Source organism: Rana temporaria, chromosome 4 (assembly GCF_905171775.1).
Source record: "Rana temporaria chromosome 4, aRanTem1.1, whole genome shotgun sequence".
Taxonomy (NCBI): Eukaryota; Metazoa; Chordata; class Amphibia; order Anura; family Ranidae; genus Rana; species Rana temporaria.
The window spans coordinates 473,833,684-473,846,606 of NC_053492.1; the positions used below are offsets into that span (position 1 = coordinate 473,833,684).

The 12,923-nt window shown below is 50.1% G+C and overlaps 1 protein-coding gene across 1 annotated transcript in view; it reads right to left on the minus strand.

The window, feature by feature from the left end:
- The window catches only part of DAAM2 (dishevelled associated activator of morphogenesis 2), a 308,732-nt gene that overhangs the window by 8,912 nt on the left and 286,897 nt on the right, over window positions 1–12,923 (minus strand). The window contains exon 24 of the mRNA XM_040351813.1: window positions 7,787–7,918. Coding sequence (XP_040207747.1) covers window positions 7,787–7,918 — 132 coding nt within the window. The remainder of the gene's footprint in view (window positions 1–7,786; window positions 7,919–12,923) is intronic.

Here is a 12,923-nt window from a genome sequence, read left to right on the forward strand (position 1 = left end):
AGAGAGAGAAAGAGAGGTGGTGGGAGAAAGGGGGTGGGAGGGAGAAAGGGGGTGGGAGAGAGAGAGGGTGGGGAATTGAGAGAGAGGGGATGGGGGTTAGAGAGAGTTGGTGGGGTGAGAGAGAGAGAGAAGATGGGGGTTGAGAGAGAGAAGATGATGGAGGGGGATGGAGAGAGGGGAGATGGAGGGTGAGAGATAGAGGGAGTGGGGGTGAGAGAGAGGGGGGGAGAGAGAGGGGGGTAGAGAGAGGGGGGTAGAGGGTAAGAGAGCGGGGGTGGGGGGGGGGTGAAAGAGGTGAGAGAAAGAGGAAGGGTTAGAGAGAGGGGGTAAGCGAGAGCTAGAGGGGGGATGGGGGGGTGAGTGAGAGAGAGGGGGGGGGAGAGATCTAACAATCTACATATCAGTCACACAGAGCAGGGCTGGGCATTAGTGTCTCACTCACACCACTGGGCCTCTCTTATAGAAGGGGCCCGGAGCGGAAGCTCTCAGTACCGGATCCAGTGATAAAAGCCGGAAGTTTTCACACGTCGCGCTCCGGGTTCCGCCACAGGCAGGAATGGCGGTTATTCTCCGGCGCGCTCTGTGCTGGGATTGGCTTTATTGGATCACAATGGTTGTCAATATTCTATACATTGTAAAGGGTCGGAGCCGCCGCCCAACACAGGAGGAAGAATGCGGAATATGTTTATGGGGTTTTCTCCTCTGCCCCCCCCCCCCCCCCCTGACCAGACAACCTCCTGGGTAAACCTTCTTATCTTATCTGAGCTGTCAGACTGTTAAGTCCTCATTGGATTACCTCTGAGCCTGCTTTCCCCCCATGAACCTGGCTGTCATTAATTACCGGCGGCTGACCTGTGACGAGACCAGACGTGACCTCTGACCCCCCCCCCCCCCCCCCCCCCGACAAGTCGCAATGTCAAGGAAACTTTCATTTTGAAGGGATGATGTCACACGGGAAGCATTCTTTTGGAGCTGCAGAACATTACAGAGCAACAGAAAAGTCGCGCTTATTTTTAGCGATTGTGCCGCCATGGCTGTGGAAAAAGACGCAATCACCGCGATTCTGCCTGCGATTCCAAATTGCGTTGGCGATTGCTGCAAAATGCACAACACGTGTTGTCTGGGCACCATTCGTTCAAAATGGCACCCCGAACGTGGCGACACTGAATTGCGCTGTAATCGCGACAAAAAACACAACTTAAAAAATAAATCGCCCAAAAAGGAGCAGAAGCTTCTTTCGGGTGACAGACATACATTGGGCGGCCCATTGAAGTGAATAGGCTGCCGTATGCGCGGCACACGGAACTGCGCGAAAAACGCCCACACAAAATCGTGAGCAAGGATGTAAGTTCCTGCTACACCACATGTGTCAAACTCTAGGCCCCGGGGGTCGAATCCGGCCCACCGGGACATTTCATGTGGGCCTCGCACCTCTACTGCCGCTATGGCGCCCCCAACTTACCTCAGCAGCCGGAAGTGGAGAGGAGGCCAGAGATCCTCCACCAGATCCTGTGCTTTTGTGTGCAGCTGCACAGAGGTTCATCTCTGCCCCCGCCCCATCTCAGCAATCAGCAGTAGAGAGGAGGACAGAACTCCTCTGACAGATCCTGCGTTTCTCTGTGTCGCTGCGGAGAGGTTCATCTCTGCCCCCCCCCCAATCTCAGCAATCAGCAGTAGAGAGGAGGACAGAACTCCTCTGACAGATCCCACACTTTTCTGTGAAGCTGCGAAGAAGTTCATCTTTGCCCCCCTCCGTCTCAGCAATCAGCAGTAGAGGAGAGGACAGAACTCCTCCGACAGATCCTGCGTTTCTCTGTGTAGCTGCGGAGAAGTTCATCTCTGCCCTCCCCCCGTCTCATGCAATCAGCAGTAGAGAGGAGGACAGAACTCCTCCGACAGATCCTATGCATCTCTGTGTAGTTGCGAAAAGGTTCATCTCTGCCCCCCAGTCTCAGCAATCAGCAGTAGAGAGGACAGAACTCCTCTAACAGATCCTGCGCTTCTCTGTGCAGCTGCGGAGAGGTTCATCTTTGCCCCCCCGGGTGCCCCGGGACCCCCCAATGCCTCCTATTTATAGAGAACCTCATCCTCCGGAAGGACAATCCCGGGGGGGGGGGTCGACTTTAAAAAGTTCAGAAGACTTCGGCTGGTTCGGACAATTCCTTCTCTACTGTCACTTGTCCCCCCCCCAACCCCCGACTAGAAGATTACCCATCAATCCAGGAATGGTGACCCCCCCCCATCCCCCTCCTCTGGGCGCGTTATTTATGGAATTAAAGAGCCGAACCCCCACCCTCCGTACACCCCTCCCCCCCACCCCCCCCGCCTGTACACAGAGGACGCATTCAACGGAGAGAATAGATTTCATCGCTAAACAATCGTCCAATTTAACAGACAGACGGAGTGTTGATGAGACGCCCGGGAGAGACGATTCTGAGCTTCACTTTAAAACTGCGAGAAATATGTGAAGATTATTAGAGAGGAAGACCGTCTGATACATTGTATCCAATTCTGATTGCAATGGACAAAAATAATAATGATAGATAGATAGCGAGAGATTAGATAGATCCAGGGCCGATCCTAGGCAGGGTGCACAGGGTGCTTCGCACCCAGGCGCCTGCAGAGGTGGGGGCGCCAAAGTGGCAGAGTTCTCCCCTCCCTCCTTCTCTCCTTGTTTGTGTCCGTCCAGAACTAGTGTTCTGAGCATAGGTGTGTGTCCGTCCAGAACGCATGTGTCTCTGACCCTCTCCTGTACTATGTCTGCAGTCTCTGACCATCTCCTGTACTATGTCTGCAGTCTCTGACCATCTCCTGTACTATGTCTGCAGTCTCTGACCGTCTCCTGTACTATGTCTGCAGTCTCTGACCATCTCCTGTACTATGTCTGCAGTCTCTGACCGTCTCCTGTATTATGTCTGGAGTCTCTGACCATCTCCTGTACTGTGTCTGCAGTCTCTGACCATCTCCTGTACTGTGTCTGCAGTCTCTGACCATCTCCTGTACTACGTCTGCAGTCTCTGACCATCTCCTGTACTATGTCTGCAGTCTCTGACCATCTCCTGCATCATGTTTGTAGTATGTCTGGTGGTCTAACAGACTCTCTTTCAGAAGCCCCCCCCCCCTCCAGGTCCCAATAAAGTTCTCTGCTTCTCTTCCTGTATTTTGTTTATTGTTAACAGATCATGTAAGGATCCCAGGGTAATGAAGACTTTGCGGGGGAGCATCTCTGTGGTTAAGTCGTTGCCATAGAAACATTTGTAAAGGGGAGGAGTTAGTAAAATGACCACGCCCATGTGGGGGGTGGCGCCAGAAATATTTCTGCACCCAGGCGCCTGTGACCCCAGGATCGGCCCTGGATAGATAGAGAGAGAGAGAGATATAGATAGATAGATAGATAGAGATTAGAGAGAGAGAGAGAGAGAGAGAGAGAGAGAGAGAGAGAGAGAGATTAGATAGAGAGAGAGATTAGATAGAGAGAGAGAGATTAGATAGATAAAGAGAGAGAGAGAGAGAGAGATTAGATAGATAGATAGCTAGATAGATAGATAGCTAGATAGATAGATAGATAGCTAGATAGATAGATAGATAGATAGATAGATAGATAGAGATTAGAGCGAGAGAGAGAGAGAGAGAGAGAGAGAGATAGATAGAGAGAGATAGATCGAGAGACAGACAGACAGACAGACAGACAGACAGATAGATAGATAGATAGATAGATAGAGATTAGATAGATAGATAGATAGATAGATAGAGATTAGAGCGAGAGAGAGAGAGAGAGATAGATAGAGAGAGATAGATCGAGAGAGACAGACAGACAGACAGACAGATAGATAGATAGAGATTAGATAGATAGATAGATAGATAGATAGATAGATAGATAGACAGTCAGATATCCGGGTGCTGAATCCTGTGGCAGAGGATTCCGGCCCAAAGTGTCTCCTCATAAAGGAAGGTCTGTGGCAGAGACTGTACTTTATTCCGTGCGCCTTCCCGGCTGCTAGGCCAGTGAGAGGGGCCTATCCGGGTGGGCAATACCCACTCTGGCTAGAGTGGTGTCGAGAACTGTTTGCTAGAAGCAGGAGTGTTTCCCTATCTGTGATTCTGCACCTGAACCTACCTACCCTTCCACCCCTCATCCTTCTTTTCTACTGAAGTTCTGCAAAAATAGTCCTAAGAAAAAGAAGTGCATTGTGTGGACATTGAAATTCTTCAGACTCTCCTTTCACCCTGGACTGCGAGAATATAGAGCTAACGTGCCACCCAAAAATAACCAGCAGCTACCCTGGGGGTAGTGCTACACGTGGGGGCTCGTCCGGGAGAGGCTGTTATTTCGCTTATTGAAAGTCTGAATTTGACGGGGTGTTGAACTGTGTTCGCAAAAGAAAGGGTTAAGGTCAGGTTGCTTGGCGGAGACGTCGGCTACACGTAGAGCGACGTGACAAAAAAGAACCAGAAAGGGGAGGAGTTCCCGCCCCCTGCGTGAGACACGTGTGTGTGTGTGTCTGGCACGAAAAGGACATTAATTGGCAGATCGGAAAGAGAGGACCGCAGTACCTGGTCGTGTCATGTATTCGCTGCCACAGATTGGGCTGAGGCCTACCATGTTCCCGTCTGCAGCTAGTGTGAGTTCCGCACCGCCAGGAGCAGTACTGACGGATACAGGCATCCGGATGGGCGTTTCGCGCTGTATACCAGCGGCAACATGGAGGCGCTTGGTATGTTGTGCCCAAAGTGCCAGGCATTGGCAGTCCAGCTTCGACCTTTCAGCCGATGCTTCCAGTGTGAGAAGCACTTGTTTGGAGTGGATCAGCCCACCGGATCGCCACGCGCCTATCGAGTGGACTGGATCACAGGCGCCGTCACTTTGGAGGAAGCTACTCCTTGGCCTACATCCAGACCTACACCCGCCGTGCCTGCTACGGTGAGTGACACCAACCAGGATGTCGCTATTGCAAACGTTCCGGAGCCACCAGCAGATGTTGTTCCTGAAAGTGTTTGCACGGCAGTTGTTCCTACTACACCCGCCGGGAAGAAGGTGGGCTACGTGAAGGCTTCCCACGGCCTACTCGAGCGTCTATCGGGACCGGACTCAGAGAAAGAGGTTGCCCTCGTGAAGTCCACCACAGGAACTGGTAAGCAGGCTGGGGTTAAGTTGACAGAAATTGTGTGCAGATATTTACCTGCCGAAGAGTTTGCAGACTCTGATCTGGACTCTCTGTCAGATGCAGGTGATGACCACTGGTTTGAACCAGAGTTCCCCGAGCTAACATGGGGCAAAAGATATAGACCTGCCTCTACTCACAACTCAGAGAAATGTTCCTCTATGGACTCCGGGGAGACAATGCCTCGGGCGGAAACCCCGGGTATTCACTTAGAAGTTGTCGTTGATGCCGAAATTGTTTCTGGTGGGAAAGATGCGCTTCCATCTATTACACCTCTTCTGAAAAGATCTCCGGAGGCATGTGTAATGGTGGTGATCTGACGATATGGTTCCGTCTATCGATATGGTTCCTGTCTTGACTGCGCAGGCGCAATCCTTGACGACGGCAATCACAGTGGAATTTGAGGTAAGTGGCCAGTCGGCTCGCTCGGCCTCCTGGCTCTTTTTTTTTTTTAACATCCTCCAATCCATGGGGATGTTAAGGAATGAGCCTGGATGCCGCCTGAGGTGCGCAGTCAGGCAGGGAACCATCTCGATAGAGGAACCAGATCGACAAGTCACCGGGACTGGGACACTCCCGCACACTACCCAAACTCGCCCGTTTGCAAAGGGTATTGATGAAAGGGGTAGTTCTTGACTATGGCTTGGAGTTTCCTTATGTGCCAAAGACAACTATGGAGGAGATTGAGGCTAACTGTGAAAAATGGTATGAAGAAGCCATTTGGGACTATTTAAAGGTGCCTAAACCGTCCCGAAAACTTGGACTTTTCTTTTATTGTGGCTCACCGCTTTGAGGGATGTCGGCTGCTTTGGAGTTATGGCCGACGCATTTACTCTGATCGGGTGGTCATCCAAAGGCCTGGCAAGGATGACAGAGTGTTCTTCATCACCACCCTTGATAAGCATGGAAAATCCCCGACCCTCCCGGATCCCCAGTTTTATTTGTGAAAACTGGCAGAACCTGTTTGAAAGTTTTTCTTTAACCACTTGACAACCGAGGACGTCATATGACGTCCTCGACTTTGTGCGGGGATATCTGAATGATGGGTGCAGCTACAGGCATCGTTCAGATATCGCCGTCTTCAGTCGGCGATTCTGTGCACGATAAGAATGATCAAAGCGGCAGTTCCGCCGCTTGATCGTTCTTATAGGCAGCGGGAGGGGACGTCCCCCCCTCCCGCCGCCATCAGGGGCTTCTCCGGGCTCTCCCGTGCCATCGGGGGCCCGGAGAGCGAATCGGCCGTCACCGGCTCATGACGATAGAGATGACTGGTGACCAGATGGTCACCAGTCATCTCTATGACCGTCGGAGGGCCGGGGCGCGACGTTGTGACGTCAAGCCTGGATACCCGGAAGTAAACAAAGCGGCAATCGCGACTGTCCACATGAGATCAGTGAATTTCTTTTCCCGATTTCATGCTTGTAAGCCTGGAGGAGAATTGTGGGGTCTTATTGACCCCGCCTCTCTCCATAAAGAGGACCTGTCACAGTGATTCCTATTAAAAATAATTTTTACATTCCTTTTTATTAGGAATAAAAGTTATCAAATTTTTTTTTTTTTAAAGTGTACATTTTTTAAAAATTAATTAACATTTTTTTTTTTTTTAAACGCCCCTGTCCCCGGTAGCTCACGCTCAGAAGCGAACATGCATGTAAGTCCACATATGTAAACGCCGTTCAAACCCCATGCATGCGTTAGAGCGTGTGCAACAATTCTAGCACTAGACCTCCTCTGTAACTCGAAAATAGTAACCTGTAAAAAAAAAGAAAGAAGGCGTCGCCAATGGAGATTTTAAAATTACCGAAGTTTGGCGCCATTCCATGAGTGTGCGCAATTTTAAAGTGTGACATGTTAGGTATCTATTTACTCGGAGTAACATCATCTTTCATGAAACCGTTTTTTTCCCCCCAAAAAAAGGCGTTTGAAAAATTATTGCGCAAATACCGTGCGAGAAAACAAGTTGCAATGACCGTCATTTTATTCCCTAGGGTGTCTTCTAAAAAAAATATATATATATAATGTTTGGGGGTTCTGATTAATTTTCTAGAATTTTTTTTTTTTTACATGAAGGAGAGAAGTGCCAAAATAGGTCCGGTGGACAAGTGGTTAAAGAAGTTCCATGAAGGAGCTTTATTTCTTCACCTGCTGAAGTGTTTGAACTTGGGAGGGGGAGGGACTAGTCAGTTAGGATCAGGGCCTCTGAGGACTCCGTGATCAAGATTTATTTTTGCCCAAGGATTTGTGCAAACTTCTAATTGTGATTTCTGCCACTAGGCGGCAGTGGTCAATAAGACTAGGGAAAGACTTTTTAAGCCTAGCTTTTGTGTTCTTTGGCTGGAGAAAGGAAAGTTCTACCTTCACGGAGGTGCAGCTTTGCCATAACTGTATATCAGAGATGGATGTGACTGGCTCAGTGTTCTCTGTACAGCGCTGCGGTATATGTCAGAGATCTATAACTATATAATAATAATGGTGTGCGACTGTGGGGTGACAATAGAGTGCAAGCTCCTCTGGTCTATGCTCAGGTCTATGGGCTCCCTTTCAGAGACTTCATATCATTCGAGGTGTATCTGCTCAGTCACACCAGGACGGAGAGTAACGAGGGGGGGGGAGGGGGGTTGTACCTTATCCCGGGCCTCGCTCAGAAGGTCCTCGAGTTCCGAGAAGCTGAAACTGGCCACAGTGATGAAGTCCCCCATGACTGGCACAAAGCGGTCTCCTGCCTCCCGGTAGTGGCGCTTCTGATACTCCAACTCCTGCCGAAAGAAAGAAAAGGGTGAATTCCAACGCAAACCAATTATAAACTACTAATTAGAACACTGAAGATGAATCTTATCAATGGGTGGTATTTTTTTTTTTAAATAAACATCTTTATATGTATAATTGGTAAATAAAAATAATAAAAGAAGAAATAAAAGCTAATGGAAAAGCTAAAAAAAAAAGCTGAAAACACCTAACAACAAAAGATGCAACAGATAATAGTTTTCTCTATTGCCTAATAAAAAAAAACACACCAAAGCCCCAAAAACAAAAAAAAGTTGTGCTAAAAACGCGTAAAAAAATAAAAAAACAAGAAAAACGCTCAAAGACGCCACCCTCAGGTGTGAATGCAGCCTTAGGACGAATATATGAAGACTGAGAGCCAGCGCGCGCCTCCTTCCTGCATGCCTGAGTTAATTAAGGGCAGATGGATTCTAGGCGCTCTTCTCCTGCATAAGGTTTGCTGTCTGGCACAATTATGTATATAAAAAAAAAAAATAGGCGCCCCTAAGAATTTTGCGCCCCAGGGCATCCATCCCTGTGGCCCCCTGTGTCCATGATAGGACAGGTAGTGTTCAAATCTAGTTTACAACTGAAAATAAGATCTGGCATGAAACATCTGCCCTTACTCAAGATGGGGGGGAGGGGGGGGTTCAAAGTGATTTCCCAACAAAATAAAGCATGAAGACACGGATGGAGTTTGCTTGGAATATTAGAATTGAATTAAATAGAATTTTCAGGTTGTGGCGCTCAGCTACAGTGAAGAGCCGCAGATTAATTTAACAATGAGAGCCAATGAGAGCTCCCTCTAGTGGCCAAACTATAAATCTCTAAATGTAACATTTGATAGAGAAAAGGGGGAACCGGCTTGTTAAAAATACTGAAGCAACATTAAGACCTGAATAAAGAGCAATAATCCCGGGAAATATGGACTTCCCCTTTAAGCCGTGTACTGTACATCACTCGTCATCCTTTTACCCGACACCAGAACGGGGCGATGCCAATGTGACCCCAGACGCTGCCCTCCAGCACTTCTCTCTCACATAAAAGCACACACATGGTCACTTGTTAATTGTCCCCCCATCCCCCCCTCCCCTCACACGTGGGGCGCGCTGATTTAATTAAAAATCTAATTAAACTCCAGCCTGGTGTTCCCTGCGATCATTATAATGACTTCATGCAGCCGCCGCCTTCGGGGAATGGATGGAATATAAAAAGCTTGTGGTTTACCTTAATAAACGCATGAATGGGAATGACTCAACTGCGAAGGAGAATGACGAGCGGGGAGAAGGGTGCAACTTCTGAGAGCCCCCCCCCCCCCCCCCGAGCTCTGCTCCTGCATAAGGTTTGCTGTCTGGCGCAATGATGTATAAAAAAATAAAATAAAATCAGTGCCACCCTAAGAATTCTGTGCCCAGCACCCGAGTCACCCTGCCCATGCTAGTCCACCAGTTAGGACAGGTAGTGGTTCAAATCTAGCACAGTACAAACAGGGTTAAAGCGGAGCTCCACCCTAAAGTGGAACTCCCTCTGATCGGAACCCTCCCCTACTCCGGTGTCACATTTGACACCTTTCAGGGGGGAGGGGGGTGCAGATACCTGTCTAAAGACAGGTATTTTCACCCACTTCCTGCCACACAGTCTCGGGCAGACTGCGGGCATGCAGTCACCTCCCCCCCCCCCCCGTTGTGTTCTGGGAATACTCGGCTCAGAGTACACAGCGGGAGCCAATCAGCAGCACGACTCCCGCATGCGCCGTAGGGAACCCGGGCAGTGAAGCCAAAGCGCTTCACTTCCTGGTTCCCTCACCGAGGATGGCGGGGGGCGAGGGGGCAGCAGAGTGACGAGCGATCGCTCCTCCTCTGCTGCGGACAGCGCTGGACTCCAGGACAGGTAAGTGTCCTAATATTAAAAGTCAGTATTTGTAGCTGCTGGCTTTTAATATTTTTTTTTCAGTGGAGCTCCGCTTTAATATGAGTGACATACAACTTCCTACAACCCCCCTGTTTATCAATGCATAGAAGGGAAAGCTAACTGCCAGTTTTCAGCAAGAAGAAAGGACAGGTAGTGGTTCAAATCTAGTTTACAACTGATAATAAGATCTGGCAGCACAGTACAGACAGGGTAAATTTGAGTAAGTTGTAACTTTTTACAGGCCCCTGGTGACAATTGATGGCACAGTGGCGATAAATGATGGCACAGTGGCTGTGTTTGATGGCATGGCACAGTGGTGACAATTTATGGCACAGTGATGACAATTGATGGGAACAGTGGTGACAATTGATGGGCACAGTGGCTGCATTTGGCATGGCACAGTGGCGACAATTGATGGGCACAGTGGTGACAATTGATGAGCACAGTGGTGACAATTGATGAGCACAGTGGCGACAATTTATGGCACAGTGGCTGCGTTTGGCATGGCACAGTGGTGACAATTGATGGGCACAGTGGCGACAATTGATGGGCACAGTGGCGACAATTGATGGGCACAGTGGCGACAATTGATGGCACAGTGGCTGCGTTTGATGGCATGGCACAGTGGCTGCGTTTGATGGCACAGTGGCTGCGTTTGGCATGGCACAGTGGCGACAATTGATGGGCACAGTGGCGACAATTGATGGGCACAGTGGCGACAATTGATGGCACAGTGGCTGCGTTTGGCATGGCACAGTGGCGACAATTGATGAGCACAGTGGTGACAATTAATGGCACAGTGGTAACAATTGATGGGCACAGTGGTGACAATTAAGGGCATAGTGGTGACAATTAAGGGCACAGTGGCGATAAATGATGGCACAGTGGCGACATTTGATGGCACAGTGGCTGCGTTTGATGGGCACAGTGGCTGCGTTTGATGGGCACAGTGGCTGCGTTTGATGGGCACAGTGGCTGCGTTTGATGGGCACATTGGGGCTGCAATTGTTTTTGTTTTTTTTGTTTGTTTGCCCCCCAAAAATTTTGAGCACCAGCCGCCACTGCATTGGAGTAAAGGAGGCCGGAGACCTCGCTACAACACTTTCCACTTCCACCTGTATATCTGAAAACACACGAGAAAGACTTGGGTTCCTCTAGAAAACGTGTCCCGGATTTGGGAAGGACTCCGGATCACACGAGAAAGACTTGGGTTCCTCTAGAAAACGTGTCCCGGATTTGGGAAGGACTCCGGATCACGCGAGAGAGACTTGGGTTCCTCTAGAAAACGTGTCCCGGATTTGGGAAGGACTCCGGATCACACGAGAAAGACTTGGGTTCCTCTAGAAAACATGTCCCGGATTTGGGAAGGACTCCGGATCACACGACAGAAGATATTTGGTATTTTTTTTCTCCCATGGAATAAAATAAATTGCGGTTTCCCGGTGATGGAACGGACGCGTTGCCTGCACAGAGGACAATGGTCTCCTTGTATTACAGGGAAGTGAAAGTCATCGGGAGGGTGGTGCCGGGTCGCGGTGAATGAAAGACGCACACACACCACTGGCAGACTAGGTGGGCCTAATACCGCCTAAATTTGTTCTGGATGTTTGTGGTTCTTTCGCCATTCCCCCCCCCCCCCAGTGGCTCATTAATTGATCTGGTTCTCGCTCAGCGCGCCTTCGCGGCTCATAATGAAGGCATTCTTCTCCCCGTCTGATGATCGCGAGGAGTTAGAACCCGGCCGTTTTAATTCAATTAACAGGGGAGGTCAGCGCTTCCGTTTCATTGCTTTACTGTGATAATTGCGGCGAATGCGCCTTTCCCTACAGTAACCAAATTCTCCCAGTTTAAGGTTTACAATACTGGTCATTGACTGGGAACTGGGGGGGTGAGACTTCTCTTCCACCACCTTCCAACTCCTTGGGGGCCTGAGAAGATCATTTCTACAGGAGAAGGAAAAAGTTCTCTGGACCGCTCACATGTCATTCCAGGGCCGGGACAAGGGGTGGGCAAGAGGAACACTATGATATCATATGAGGTGGGGGGGGGGGGGCTCCACAAGGAGATTGAGGGGAGGGGATTTGTGTTGAAAGGGGGAATTTGAGGGGTGGCCGAGGGTAAGTATTGTTCTAGGAGGGAAAATTCGGGGACAGGGTACAAAAAGTGGTGGTTTAGGGGCATGTGTGTTGGCAGGGGGGAATTTGTGCTGGGAGGGTGGTGAGATCTTGGGGGAATTTGTGCTGGGAGGGGGATTTGGGGTGGGGGGATGTGTACTGGGAAGGGAAATTTTTGGGGTAGAGGATTTTTGCTAGAAGGGGTACATTTTTTTTGGGGGGGGGGGTGGCATTTGAACTTGGGGGATTTGGGGATGAGGGGGGTGCAGAAGATTTGCGCTGAGAAGGGGGGTTTTAGCATGGCGTCAGTCCAACCAAAAGTGATGTTCTTGTTATAGATGCAGGCAGGGGAGGGCTGGGCCGGGGGGCAGGGTGGCAATTGCCTCCCAGGCCGCACTAACTTATGTTCAAAATGGCCGGCAGCTGTTGCCCGCTACCATTTTCTTTTTGTATTCTGCACTAGGAAGTCGGGCCGGGGGCACGGCCATAGCGGCTGACCACTAGCTGTTGCATTCCGGGAGTTGTAGTCCACGCTCAAGCTTCCGGTGGGTGGAAAACAGAGCAGTGCAGAGGAAACTACAACTCCCTGGGGCTGGATTCTTGGAAGCAGGCAGGGGCAGTGCGTGCCAGGGAGTCGGGACGCAGGGCTGGGGGGCTGGGCGCTGACTGCAACTTGACCCCAGGACCAGGAGCATTACCTCCTAGGAGGCCGTGGCATGCAAGGACCTGCTGAGCTGAGATCACTGAGGTGAGAGACCTTGACACGCCTAGCTGACCCCCCCATCTCCCCACCCCATGTAACCTTCCCGAGTGATCAGACTGCATTGATGGGCACTGGAGTTGGCTGCAATGATGGGCACTGGTGAGGCTGCATTGAAAAACCAGGTGGGCCATGGATGATGAGCTCATTCGGCAGTTCAATGGGCCACTTTACTGGACTTGCCCCCCAGGCCTCCCCTGGATGCTGGAGGGG